The sequence below is a fragment of the Anabas testudineus genome, chromosome 23 (genome assembly GCF_900324465.2).
Source record: "Anabas testudineus chromosome 23, fAnaTes1.2, whole genome shotgun sequence".
In the NCBI taxonomy this organism is placed as follows: Eukaryota; Metazoa; Chordata; class Actinopteri; order Anabantiformes; family Anabantidae; genus Anabas; species Anabas testudineus.
In genome coordinates, this window is record NC_046631.1 from 2,231,290 (window position 1) to 2,245,789 (window position 14,500).

Genomic DNA, 14,500 nt, shown 5'->3' on the forward strand with positions numbered 1-14,500 from the left:
TCCTCACTCCTTCTCATCGTTTCTTTCCCCCCCCTGTCCATGAAACTATGATATGAAAATATCAGATCCCTGGTGCAGTCTTTAGTGTCATAGACTAGATTTCCTAAAAATGTCAGACTCGAACCAGAGGGAGGCCCAAAGGTGGCACTGCCCCTGTTGTGATTGTAACAGGATGTTTTAAGTGTCGAATTGCATTTTTATGCACAGCTGTGTTAAGAGGAGTTAACCTGCACTGAATTGAGTTGTGAAGCTAGGAGGTAGATTAAACAGCCGTTTAGTTGAAACGCTTCCTGACTTAAAAAGCTCCTCTTCCCTGACAGTAAGCAGCAGTGGTAATTTAAGATATTTCACATGCCACGAGGCATTACTGGGCTGGCACACAGTGGCGTGCATCTGCTCTTACACACACGGGGTGAGCATCCTCCATCTGCAGAGCAGTGAGAGGCGTAGTTGTCCTTGGATAACGGCAGGCGACGCCGACGAGAGGCTTGCGTTTCTTGCGCTCGAGCGGCGCCCAAGTCAAGCTCTTAAAATGGCTCCTCGGCCTGCGGGAGCGGATGCTCGGTTACCCCTCGATGTCGAGCTGATCCGATTCCCACAGAATTCAGGTCAACTGTGGCAGGACAGTATTGAAGAACAGGTGGGGGAACAGTCAGACTGACGATATGTTAGATCCATATGAAGCCAAAAATCGCTTCTACCACAAAGAATCCAATTTAGGTTAATAGGCAAACACAAAACAACAACAACTAACAACTAACAACTAACTAATAAATTAGCCAACGCACACATCTGTGCAGTCTATCGTCAGTTCACTGATGATAAAACCTTCAGCCAGACAGCGAAGTGACCTGCAGCCGCTTGGATCTCTGCGTGCCATATGCTTGGACGTCACTGGGTTAAATGAAGGCATTTGTACCGCCGATGACTTTTCGAGCGTTATCACCAAACAGATGAGATTAATTTTGGAGTCATTTGTGGAACAGCGCCCCGGGTGATGTTCTCACAGTCCCGGCTCGATTCCCGCAACGCTCAAGATTTGTGAGTCAACCACCAAATTGCTGGTGTGGGAGTGAATCAGCATTGTGCTCTGACACACATGCAGAAAACCTCTCGTCGCCACTTCTCATCACTTTAGGTTGTGAAATGTTTACACTACGACTAACGCACGCCCAGAAGAGCAGTTTTTATAAAATTGATGTTATTCACTCTACGTGTTTCTCCTACTCATGTTTTGAAATTAATGATTTTTACTCGACTCCCACTGACACCAGCAAAGGCTGATATTAAGGATGATACTCATGTTACTGACTACTATGAGTCATATCTGCACATAAACAGAACACATGGGAGAATTTAAGGACAAAATCACTTTTTGGACACAGGCAGAAGATGCCTGTGACAGTTAAACGTTCTAATCACTTTTGTTGAGTGGTTTGCTCCAGAAGCAGAAGCAGGTCACTTTTTAATTACACATAAACTGCTGCTGACCCAAAAATTTATGTTATTTCAGTCACCGGTGTGTGCAGCACTGAGACCCACAAAATGTGGACAAAGACCCACATGGAGTCGTGACCAGAGGAAGAAGGAGAGAGAGAAGGGTGGAGACAACAGGAAGAATGGGTGATACACACACACACAGTTCGACTTGGTGGCTTGTAGTTAATGTCATATTACCTATGATCCAAAACTTTACTGACAGGTCTACGTCCAAACACCAGTCGCCCTCTAAAGTTAGTTAGTTAGTTTTTGTTCCCAGTCTGGACAAATGCTAATCTGTCTTTCAATTCAACTGTAGCCCGTGGGAACAATGTCAAATTAAGAACCAAATCGCTGTATCTTCATTCTCTCATGAGATATTTAATCAGTGCCAAACCAGTGACCAGCGTAGGGAACTAGGGATTTCTAGAAAGAAAGGCTGTTGCTCACATTCTATCAGGGGCAGGTGAGTAATGAATCATGTCCTGCCAGAGCTGAATAGCCCTGTGGGACCGTCATGTTTTTGCTCTTCCTTTTCTGCCCCCACAGTAAACACACCTGATGTACTGTACTGTACAGTACACGTCTAATTTGGCACCTGCAGAGGCGCTGTGGAAGACGCAGATTCACAGATTTGCATTATTTGATTTTAATTATTTTGCCCAAGGCTAACCTTAAAGGGGTCATAACATGTAATTGCATTTTTTTAACTTGAAACTTGTATCAACGAAGACCCAGAATAAAATATAAACCCCAAAATAAGCATAATATGGCCACTTTAAATAGTATTCAAGTGTTCCTATCAATCTACCTGTCAGTTTCTCTACTAACACTATTTGATTTTCCATTCCAGCAAAATGCCGTTTGTGTACGACCCTATCTTCAGAGTCTCATTATCTCTGTTTCGTTGCGTTCCGAAAACCTTGTGTTACCTTAATGAGGCTTCTCACTTCTCAACCCTGCTTCTTTATCAACCGGCTACTACAGAGGCATTCTCTGTCCTTCCTCCAGGCTGTCAGAGTCCTGATAGGTGGAGAGAAAGAGGAGGCATGCAAGTTAAGAAATCCTGACATTAATATGTTCTGAGAAGACACGCATGGAGAGTCGGTGTATTTATTTGGTGGAAGCCTCTTTGGTCAAATGGATTGGTTCTTGTGTGCAGAGCATGCTGCACATTTACATAAAGTTCAGTGGATTAAACTATTGCCCCCACATTTTACTACATTTGGAGTTTGAGTTTCACTCCATGAAGCAAATTTATTACTTCAAGTATGAAACGCACTGAGGAGGAATCGGACACATCATCATCATCATCATCATCATCATCATCCACCGTGGACAACGCCTGTCTTCCATAAACAGTTGCTGCAAACGTACAGTATATTGAGCAGAATGAAACCTCCTCAGACGCGGGGCCTTTAACCTCTTCCTTCAGAGACGGTACTCTGCTATATCTTTGTCCAAGCAAACCTCTGGAGGTTTTTACTGGAGAGCAAATGCACCCAGGCGTGACTATCTTCTTCTGTCTGCGAGCGCGTCGAACAGGAGAGGGCTGCACGGGTCTGAGGGATCCTCTGGGTCCCCGGGAGCTTAAATCCAGTAGAGAATTACTAATGGGATTGGCTCCGCCGAGGCGGTATCAGTGAACCATAGTGGAAGGCTCGGGCGGAGAGGGACTCCAGCGCTGCAGTGCGGGGTTAGGGTCAGCTCACTCTCACTTCAGTAACTCTTGAAGCCTTTCTGAAATGTAATTCCATAGTCTTCTAATTTAAATGCTGGCACTGAAGCAAAAAAACAGCTTTCATCCGTATTAAGATTTAGGTTTTCACTGGATGATTTTGTAGTAGAAATATATATGTAGACCTTTCCTCCTGATCACTGAGATATCTAAGTATTACCATTAATTGCCTTCCAGTTGAAACCATAGACAGAGCTGTACTGTTACTCCACAACACAGCTTGGTTTCGCCATGTCTCGTAGGGATAGACAACCATGTTGCAGTTGTATTAAAAATAAATCAAAGGTATAGTAGCGTTCTTTATTTAATATGTTCAGCACACAGTGTCCTCAGACCACAGGCCCTGATCCCCACTGAAGGAATTCTTCTTTTCTCTCTTGTACTTAAGAAATATAAAGAAATTTTTTTCCTGCTTGGTGTCAGTCATGTTATAGTGGCTATAATAAACGTCTTTAAAGCCTCTATAAAATTAACGTAGGGAGTCATAGCTGTACACAATAACCTAAACACCAACCAGTTTCTTACCCCTTAACTTCCACAATTGTACCACAGAGGAGTTCTCTGCATCATTTAAATATTAGTGACAATTTAAAGGAATATTTTTCCTCAAAACAGATTTCACTCAGTTCTAATTATAAAACACTTCATACTGTACACTTTAAACCACATGGTTGTGTGAATGGAGTTTCAAGAGAGAGAGAGAGGATTGTTCAGCAGAGCATGAGGTTTACCCGACAATGTTCTCGGCATCAAATCAAACAAGCTGCGAGTCCCACGAGGGAAAGTGAAACGGACTGGACTGGAAGAAGTTCAGTTTGTTAAAAGTTCATCTTCAAAGGCAGCTCATGTTTACTACATTTAAAAGTCTCCTCACTCACCGTGACTCATACACACATCTTTAACATCTATTAGCATGGGAAAATCTCTTCTATGTATTGTGTATTTGTGGATTTCTTGAAGAACTTTGTAAGGAAGTATAAGGAAACAGTCCTTGCGATCTCCTATATGCCTGACTATGTGTATTAGTGGGCGGAGGCAATCCACCGATCCTTCATACAGTTAACTTTCTTCTCCACGAGATGATCTCCTGGGAGGTTTCTGTTACTGACTGCAGTCGATATCAGGCTGGCGGAGCCGGCATTACCATATGCCATCATCAAAAACCAGAAAAAAAACCCTGACAGTTCTCAAAGAAGCTCCATTAACAGTATTTACAGTTACATTTCCATAGCAACGTAGTGCTCGACTCTGGTCTCCAAGGTGCAAGAGTTATTTCATGTTGTTTCCCTCTGAAGCACAGTATTTGACTATGATAACAGTAACATAACCTAACCTCGATTGGCACTGATGTCATATACAGCTTCACTTTTTATCTTTATTTAGAGGATATGAGCGCGACAGCCCACATCTAGCCACCATCATTACAACATGACAACTCTCTGTGCAAGTCACGCCCCCGTCATCTGCTTGCTGAAGTGACATTTTCAGTTTGCAGTTTGACCCTTGTCTGTGCCTACAGAGGTTGGGTAGGGGTTGGATTATTTCCCAATAAAAGCTGTGGGAATAGCTCGGCTGTCTGCTGTCACCCAGGAGCTTACCATGTTATAAATGAGACTGTTAGCATATAAATAAGATGGTGCTGGGTATAAACACCTCCATGAAAATGTGGCCTGACCTTTGTCTGCGAAGTCTGGAAGTCTCTGTTGCTGCCTTCCTACCAAATGTGAGTTAATCTTTTGCAGGGGTGAATACTTTCTGCAGTAGTTTGTGGCTTGGATGACAAAAGACTACATCAGCCTTCAGCTGCTAAGTAACGGGATATCAAACAGACAGACTGGAAGATTTGGGTTATTTTTTTAGACAGTAAGTGCACATCACTGACAAGTCAAAATGGTACTTTCATACACAAAACATTTTGTTACAGTTACAATATGCAACTTAAGCTAGTGCCAGACTTATGAGTAGTCCACCGTTTTCTGCTGAGGCCTCCCACTCCCTGATATTATAATATATACATATATATACACACACACACACACACACACACATACATACATACCAGTTAACAGTTTCTATAACACTGAAATTATTTTTTTTAAGATCTCACAGCTGCCCCAAGCTTTTCAGAGCATTTTATCATCTTTATTTACCACCTGTTGCTTTAATGTTTTGTTTCACTCTCATTTTTCTTCCTGCGGGAACAGGCAGCAGGTTTCAACAAGACATGAACAACCAAGGGAACCAGGTTGCAGGCAATGATGGTAGACTACCAACCCAGGCAAAAGAGAGTTGATATGTATAGTTTTTATAGTGTTTAATGTTTGTTGTGCTGCAAACAATGAGTGATATTGTCAGTGGATCCAGAAGTAAGATTAAAATGGTGTGTTCACAAAATCTATGCTCACTGGAACGATCCATCTCTTGTCCTCAATTCTGGAACACATTGAGAAATATGGGGGGAAAAATGTAACATTCAATCTACTGAATAGAATTAATGGAAAATAAATGAGACATTCAAACTCAACCTGCTCTCACTGAATCCACTCTACACTCTGTGGAACAGCGACTCCGCCGCAGTCAGCCAGCTGGGCCGCAGAGTCAAGAAGCACAAATCATGCTGAAAGTCTGATTTATTAATTACCTTTTAATGTGCGAGCCTCGGGGTTGTACAATCGGTGCCAGAGAGAAGAACTTTCAGTAAATCCATTGTCCTTGGGAGGCACTCAATCTTTTAGAGTGAATGGATAAGAATTAATTATTCAGCATTCAGTCCAAACACGCGGCACGTCTGCTGCAAGCCCACAGAGCTCCAGGGGCCAAACTGGGGCCACTCCTGGCAGGTAATGGGGAGGAGCACACCTTTAGCATGCACGCCATTGCATCCATAAATGCATGATACATACTGTAACTCTCATCTAACCACTATCTAAGTGCACTTCTGACTCTGAAGTGTATCTATAATCCAGTACCTTTCAGGGCGCTCTCCTGCTGAGACGGACATCAAAGTACAAGACACGTCTCCTTCTCTTTGATCTGTTCCACTTGCAGCAGAGCTCCTCGCAGTCTCTACTCATCGTGACACCAGTTTCTGTTTGCAAATTGAGCAACAGAGTGCATCCAATATGGCTAATACTGAGTCATGTGCATTTTGCATAAACCACCCACCATGTCTTCCATTTTGAGGCGACTGTCACACCAACAACTGTTTCCACACATTTCCACAACAGACACATGACCTGATGACTAACCCTTATACTGTTACCCCACCTCCCCCTCAATGTGCACCTGTAGGAGCCCAGCCTGGATGCTGCAGGAAGACAGAGGGTGGAAGTGGGTTAATAAAATGCGCCACTCTTGTCAGCTGCTCTGTTGAATTAACACCTGTTGAAGCCTTTAATGAGACAAAGAGGAGTCCTGTCGGGACGGAAATTTATACATGCACTCATCTCATGCTGCAAAATGCATCATTCTGAATCAAATGCATATCATGCCAACCAGAGTACAACGTAGTCTTCCCTGCTTACATACTGTATAAACCAGAACATCTCTGTATGCGGCAGCCAGTAAAAGTTTGTGAAGCCCTTGCAGTTTTCTCCATTTCTGCATAAATATGACATTATATGATGGGGCTTGCCATCCATTATTTTAAACCTCACTAAAAGTTTCCATAATGAGATTGGATTATTTTACACCATGAGTAAATAAATGAATACATTTTTTATCTCGTATTAGGATTTGAAAATCGGATCATGCTGTGACTCGTGTATTTGCAGAAATAGGGGAAATTCTAAAGAGCTTGCAAACCTTCCAGCACCACCGTTTATTTGTGTGATATTTGTTGTCAATATTCTGTTTCAAAGGTCCGGAGTCTGTTCAAGAGACCCTGTTTAAGGCCTCACGGTAACCCTGTCATCAGGTAAATCTGGCGCTTTAATCTGCTGCGGAATAATTTAAAAGTCCCTTTGCAAGGGAGAGGGAGTGGGCGCGGCCTTCGTTTGGGTGTTTGAGTGCGTGCATGTCCGTTTGCGTGTGCCACGCCAGACAGAGATAACAAGGCCAGACGGGATGCTGTATATAGCGAGCAACTGCGAGTCATGGAGTCCGATTGTGCATACTGAACAAGTCCCCCTTCATTAACTATACAACAGGCTGCTCTTATTCTCCAATGTGTGCCGACAAAAACACCTTCCTGCCCTTTCTCCTTTTGTTGTTGGGGGGATATCTGCTTTGCTAACTGATTTAACATATTTATAAAACACAGTCATGGCTAAACTAATATTTCACATTCACCAAACCTTTATATATACACTGCAGTTTTGTTATTGTGGTCACTTGTAGGTTTTGCCCAGGTAAAAATCCGCCTTCCATGCACCAAGACAACTCAGTGTCCTGCAACCACATGTTTTTGTGGGAAACGTAATTATACGTAAATAACAAGTAAATCCCTTAATACTACAATGGATTTTTGTCTATCAAACCATGTGATCTGCAACATCCAGTTTTCTTTTCTGCAAAAATATCTGTTCATGCAGTTCAACGTCCGGTTTTGTGTTAAAAGTATTTTATGGTTAACAAACTAACAGCAATGAGTTAAGGCTCGGGGAAGAATTTAAACCAAAATATGAACTTTCTCTACAAAAATTGAATTGTGGCTGCAGTTTAGTTGCATTCTAATGTGATGTTCAGGGGACTGGGTTGGCATCAACTGATGCACATTCTCCAAGTATATAAAATATTTGTGTGGCCTTAAATAGCTTGTGTATATTATGAAAGAGCCCTAAGGTTCCATGATAACGTCAGAGAACAAACCAACAACAAGTTGCACCTACAGTATGTGGAGAATTCAAAACTTCCCCTAACGCGATCACAGGTGATGTCACAGAAATTACATTCACATGTTTCTACTGTCACTGTGGAAGAAGTTAACCGAAGAGAACTGCTGACGCACGTTGGACACACTGTGCTGAATGAACTTTACAGTGACGAGTACATAGTAACAACTACACCTATAACAAATATAACTGCTCATAGGAAAGTCTTCCTCTTTCCAGCCTCTCTCCTAATTACCATAGCTGCCACCCTCTGCACTCCTCCTGTACACTGAGCTATTGTAGTTACCAAAGCAGCACAGGAAGATGATTGGCGGGGCAGATTAATGTGACTGGCAGCGGCTACAAACATGCCCAGCGGCGTGCCGTCACCTCCCACGCTCGGCCTGCTATTTGCCCCTGCTCTCCTACCCAGCGTGCTGTTTACACGTCAGACTCTATTTACTCAATGATGCCTCGCCGTCTGCTTGCAGCAGATCAGCCTCATTTCCTGGCTTCAACCTCGGACTCTGACACAGTGCGTTTTAGAAGGGCGCTCTGATGGGGTGGACAGGCCCTCGTCCACCTGTGGCTCCAGTTAGACGGAGGCAGAAAGTAATGAAGCTGAAGCACATCACCTCTGACAACAATAAGAAAGCAGTTAAAGAGACATGCACACGTGGATCAGTTGTGTTAGAGATGTTCCGACATCCTTTTTTGCATCACTGCCCCAAAACTAACAAGATAGCACACAATGGGTTACTGAGCAATAAGGGTTCATGGTTGAGCAGGTTTCTGAAATCAATCAGTTACACGCACCGGACAGATCTCAATGAAAACAGGCTGTGGTGATGAGCAATGATGTTGCCATGACAACAGGCAGGCTGAGCGTGCAGCCTGGATTTGGTATCTTCAGGCGTGCAGCAGGCAGCACCCAGACGGTTTGGGTTTTTAACCTCTTAAGTGGCAGAAAGCAAGCTGCAGTCTCAGATGAGATCACGGGGAGGATGAGGGGGTGTTGAGGGTGAAGTGCTGTGGCGGGGTGGGGGGGGGGTTTACAAAGTCAGGCATCAGCTAAAACCTCTGCCTCAGAGCGCAGATATGGGAAATGAAGAAGGTGGTGGGTGTTATTTATTCCTGTCTTCTTTTTTTTTTTTTTTACCATCCAAATCCAGAAATGGCCAACTATAGAGACATGAGAGGGACAAACAAACAGATTAACACATAGGAGAAGACACATACACACACCTACACACATAGAAAACAGTCAGATTTTCTCCTTCTTTTCAGAAAAAACAATCATGAGAAACAGAAAAAAAGTCTACGAGAAATTCACACAGACAAGTGAGCACACCGACAGCCACTGGTAAAACATACTGCATGCAGATTAAAGAGGCAGCGTTGAGAGGGAGCGGAGAACAGGATGGTTACAACAATAGAAACAGCGTGGGGAGTCCAGAGAAACACGCCTGCTACTGCTGACTGCTGGCACACGAACACTCGTGGATGAGTCGGTTAGGAGGAGGGAATCAGACTTTTGGGGGTTTTCAGATTACCTGGAGAAACAAACAGGGAGGCCTTCCTGACAGACACTAACAGCCGAGCTGACACAGAGTTGTTGTCTGACGTCACTGATTACACTCCTAATGAATGAAGAGGAGTGGTGCGCTGTCACGCTGTTGCTAAATTCAGACCACAACTCCCATAACCCCCTGCTAGCATTCAGATTCTTTACTGTCAACCATGGGTTTTAGTCTTGTTATTGCATTTGTTTATAATGACACTGAGCCGTCTAGACATCATTGTTCATTTCTCTCCACACTTCACACGTTCTGCTGCAGTGTGGCAGAGTGAAAATTTAACACTGGAGTGTACAAGTTGATAGAGTCCCAGCCTCAGAGCAATGAAAGCACACTTTGCCTTCAGTGTTTCTACGTTCTGAGTAGAAAACTGTTTCTTGAAGTTCTCTTTCTCCTCATTCTTTCACTTGATCTAACTTCTGACTTGCAGTAAAGAGTCGGCCGATCTTTTTTTTTTGGAAGCCTGTGTGATGTTTGCAGCACCCGCAATATGACGATATATAAATCGATGCCACGTGATGGGCGCCGAGCAGAGGACGTACATCATCCACGTCTTCATTCACTGCTCTATTGAATGGTCTTTGTGCAGTTTAAGAGCACTTCACAGTTAATACCGTCAGCGCTGTGATGTCAGGGTCAAAGGTAAACCTGTGTTAGAGGACTGAGATTTCCACTGACACCTTTCATTTCCACAGAGGATTATTCTACATTACTCTCTCCTGGGGCCTCGTCAGGGGGGTGGATTATAGCCGCTGAGGGCCTTCTTTTAATCACATACACACTCATGTTCACACCCTGCATTATGTCTTTGTCTCACACACACACACACACACACACACACACACACACACACACACACACACACACACACACACACACACACACACACACACACACACACACACACACACACACTTTCTCCGGTGTCTTGTGTGTAATCCAATAGGCCTTCATTAAAAGCAGAAATATCTGCGTTGACTATCAGGGAACGCAGTTCACATGGAGATGACAGAGATCTGAAGGCATTTCTAAAAAAAACAAAAAAAAAACAAACACATGCTACAGAGAGGCGCTGGTGAAAGAAAGACGTGGCATGACTTTGTTACTGTGCCGCTCGACTGTTGGTACAGGGAGACAGATGTATGCGTGTAGTAAACACAAGCATTCAGCTCCATCAGCTCCCCTTCTGCCAGCGAGGCATCGCTGGAAAACTAACTCAATATTTACTTCTGTTACATCTCAGTTAGCGCCTCAGTCAGCAGGGTAATCGCCAAGAATAACTTCCAAGAAATCACCAGTGAAATCTGGTGGATGAACGCGAGGAAACAACAGATGATGAGCAGAATATTCTGGTCATCAGTTTCCATTTCAACGTGATTGATTGTGCGAGAGCTAATGTGGGAAGAACGCTCAACAGTGCTCGTGACTGGATTCATATTTCCTAATTGAATACGCTGCTGTATTATTTCCTTCGACCTGATAGAAAAGTCTATGTAACCCTGTTCACACAGGCACTTGCAGACAATGAAGAGGAGGAATGATGTAATCACAGCACAAATCAAACCGTGAGCTGCTTCTTTTACTTGCTACTGTGGTCCACTCGAAGGATAAGTTGCAGTCAGGTACCCACAGGAACGCTGAAACAGGTTTTGCTTGCTGTGATCACCCCTACTGACCTGACACACACACACACACACACACGCCTGTGATATCATGAAGGCATTCCTGTAGCTGTTGCTGTGCATTCATTTCCATCTCCAGGTGACATCATAGCCAGCAGTGACACTTCAGATTGCCAGTGACGGAACAGTTCCCTCCCCATTAACTCCAATTCACCTGCAGCCCGAGGGGCAGCTCGACAGAGCTCCTGTCCTGCACAGATCATTTCTATTTCAGAACATATGGATCACTTTTGTCCACTGAGATGCTCAATCTTAACTCTTAACATGTGTTTTTTTGCACTCCAGACACAGTAAAAGCTCTTAGTTCAAACTGTGCACTGTGAAAAGCCATTAATAAACCTAATTATGAAACATGAATGCACTGAATGAGATCTCAGTAGGATACTAACATGATGTGACTGCTGAAGTGACATTTCTAGAGCTGTAACCCCACAAACAAAGCCTGTGCCACAGGGAAACGTGAAGACAGACAGATATAGGATGCGCAGCTAAAATAAACAGAACCCGGCTGCAACAAATGTAGGCTATGACCTCTGTTTGGCACAGGCCTACACATTTCAAGTGCACCGCTGCTGCTATGAATACCCATCCCGACTGTGTTAACACCTTGTGTGCTCCTGACAGGTGGGAGCAGCAGCACCTGTTCTCACATCAGCGTCAGAGTGGTTGAACCTGAATTGAAAGTAATGATCCTCTCCCTCTTTAGCGCAAACACTGGAAGTTGTCCTTCCTGCAACATGTTTGCGTTACAATAACTCATCCACATGGGCTGGGTGCAGTGTGCGCTGCGGAGGATGTGCGTGCATTGGGGGTGACTGTGTGTGCGCTCCAGCCGTGCGCCCTTACCCTCGCCGCCCTGGAGGAGTAGGGATCCTCGAATAGATTCCAGATCACCGGCTGCCACTTCCTCCACAGGCTGATGTTACCGTCGGCGGCCACGTCCTCAATGCCGAGCCGCTTCCCTATCTCGTCGTCCTCGTCCCCGTTGTCCACGTTGAGCTCGAACACGTCCAGAGCTTCCTCCGCGTCCCGGTGCTGCCGGTATGTCATCCAGCAGCAGGGCTCCACGTCCGTCTCATCGATGCCCCAGAAGGAGAGCTCCTCCTCGAACAGCGGTCCGCACACATCCGCCGGGCAGTGGAGCTTCCCGGTCCGGTAGTAGTTGAGCACGTAGGCGAAGACGCCCGGGTGGCGGTCGAAGAAGTACTCGTTGGTCCGCGCGTTGTACTCGATGAAGCCGGGGACTTGTTGCAGCTGATCCAGCACGGAGTCGATGTCCGAGTCGGAGGCGAGCAGGGCCAGGCGAGTCCCCGGAAGGGTCTTCAGGGTGCTCTTATAGGTTTCGTGCCTCGTGCCCCCGACGTTGAGGATTATCCTCTCGTTGTCGTCAAACTTGCCCATCGCTCTGTTTCAGACATGACTTGATGGGAAGCGGGGGGAAGTTGGCGAGTGCAGTCCGGAGGTAACGGCGAGCCCGACGCGCGCACACACACCCACAGTCCTGTTCAAACAAGCTCCATGGATTCGGTCGTGATGCGCAGCATTGTCCGACTTCACTCATCCGATGCTGTCGTCGCTGTGTAGAGTGGCGATGATGGGGTCCATCGTTTGTTCTGGATCATTCTGTTGGTGATGGAGGACGTCGGTGTGTATCCCACAGTCCGTCCAGACAGTCACTGTTCCGGGAGTGTTGAATGATCTCAACCGGTGGCTCCAAATAGACTGCGCTGCTGCTGCTGCTGCTGCTGCTGCCGTTGCGCGTCTCCAGCGTCCCTGCCCCTCTCCAAGACGCACAACCGCGCATCGGCGTAAGACTCCACACACAGTGGAGAGTGTTTCCTTTAAAAAGAAAAATTCAATGCTGCCTCTCTTACTTAGGAAAAGTCACTGATCTGTCATCTCCAATGATGTGGCAGCTACAGTAGCAATCAACATTTGAGATGAAGGTTTCACATGAAAGTAAGAAGTGTTGGGAGCCAGACAGTGAAGGACCACTGGTGGTGAAACATGACACAAAAACAGCTCCAGTGATCTGCTGGATTCCATTTTATAAATTCAATAATAATAGGAGGAGTATTTGAAGTCTGTGGCCTCATATCACTTCCATCCTCCAGGTATTCATAGTGAACACAGAACACGACAGCTACACTACCTCCTGACTCAAATGTTTCTTTCAGTTTGAATCCCATTCACAAGGACCCTTACAATTCCAGGGAATGGTCACGAACAAATATCCAGACCCAGCCGAGCTCTATTGCCATCAGTGACTGAGCGTCCCGGTGCTTTTGAAAACCACAGGGTTTTGCGGATAAGGACAGAAAAGCAGCTGTCTGCCTGTGGGCACGTCATCTGACAGGCTCTGCTCTCCACAGTGCATGAGGAGGAAACGTCTTCAGGGAATCTAAGCACAGCTCAATCAACATGAAGACACGAGAGGCCTCTTGCCTATAATTATGCATCATTATTCCCCGTTGTAAGGCTGCCATGTAAAACTGTAACCCCTGAGTAACCTAATTACTCATCTTCTCGATCACATTTGCTGCTGAGGGGTTTTTCTTTGCTGTAACTTAAATTGCATGACCATTATAGTAATAACCCACTTAACAGTGAAACACCTCACTTCTTCAGTGATTTATATGCTGTCCAGCTGTGAAAACTAGACTTATTTTAGAAAGCAAAGGGTTGAAATCACATAAATATGAATGGATCTGATCTTCATAAAAGGACTTTTCTTCAAACCACTTGGTTTGTAATCCCAAATATAGTTTGAGCAAAACAACTACAAGCTACAGCGGCAGGATGTTAAAGCAGACCCTCTCTGCTGGGTAAATGTCCACATCTTTAAACCTGCGAAATATATCGTATTTGGGAATGTGGGAAGTTTTTTCTTCATTAAGCCAATCCACAATCTTCCCCTGACCTTAACCAAGTGCCAAGTGTCACGTTGAATTCACATAGCTGATTATTGAAGTGCAAGATGGGATATTTTTGCTGAAAAGAGGAAGCTGTAAATCTGATGTTACGGCAGAAGAAAAAAGAAATGTGTTGCCTGTGTAAATTTCATATTGTGACACGCTAAGTATTAACGTATTGGCGACTTGTTGGTTAATTGTGAACATATGGTCATTATGGAAATAGAAAATGTAATCAGGTTGCAATTACGTACGGTCTCTTGAAATAACAGAGTGGATCATATCACACGGGCATAATAAT

The 14,500-nt window shown here is 44.7% G+C and overlaps 1 protein-coding gene across 5 annotated transcripts in view; it reads right to left on the reverse strand.

Moving 5' to 3' along the window:
- kcnc2 (potassium voltage-gated channel, Shaw-related subfamily, member 2) overlaps positions 1–14,010 on the reverse strand; it is a 57,368-nt gene extending 43,358 nt beyond the window's left edge. For 2 of the 5 annotated variants that reach the window (XM_026363012.1, XM_026363011.1), the window contains exon 1: positions 12,134–14,008. In XM_026363012.1, coding sequence (XP_026218797.1) covers positions 12,134–12,688 — 555 coding nt within the window. In that variant the 5' untranslated portion in view covers positions 12,689–14,008. Of the gene's footprint in view, positions 1–12,133 lie in introns of all 5 variants that reach the window. The other 3 variants (XM_026363014.1, XM_026363010.1, XM_026363013.1) reach the window with 3 other exon arrangements.
- Positions 14,011–14,500: the final 490 nt, after the last annotated feature.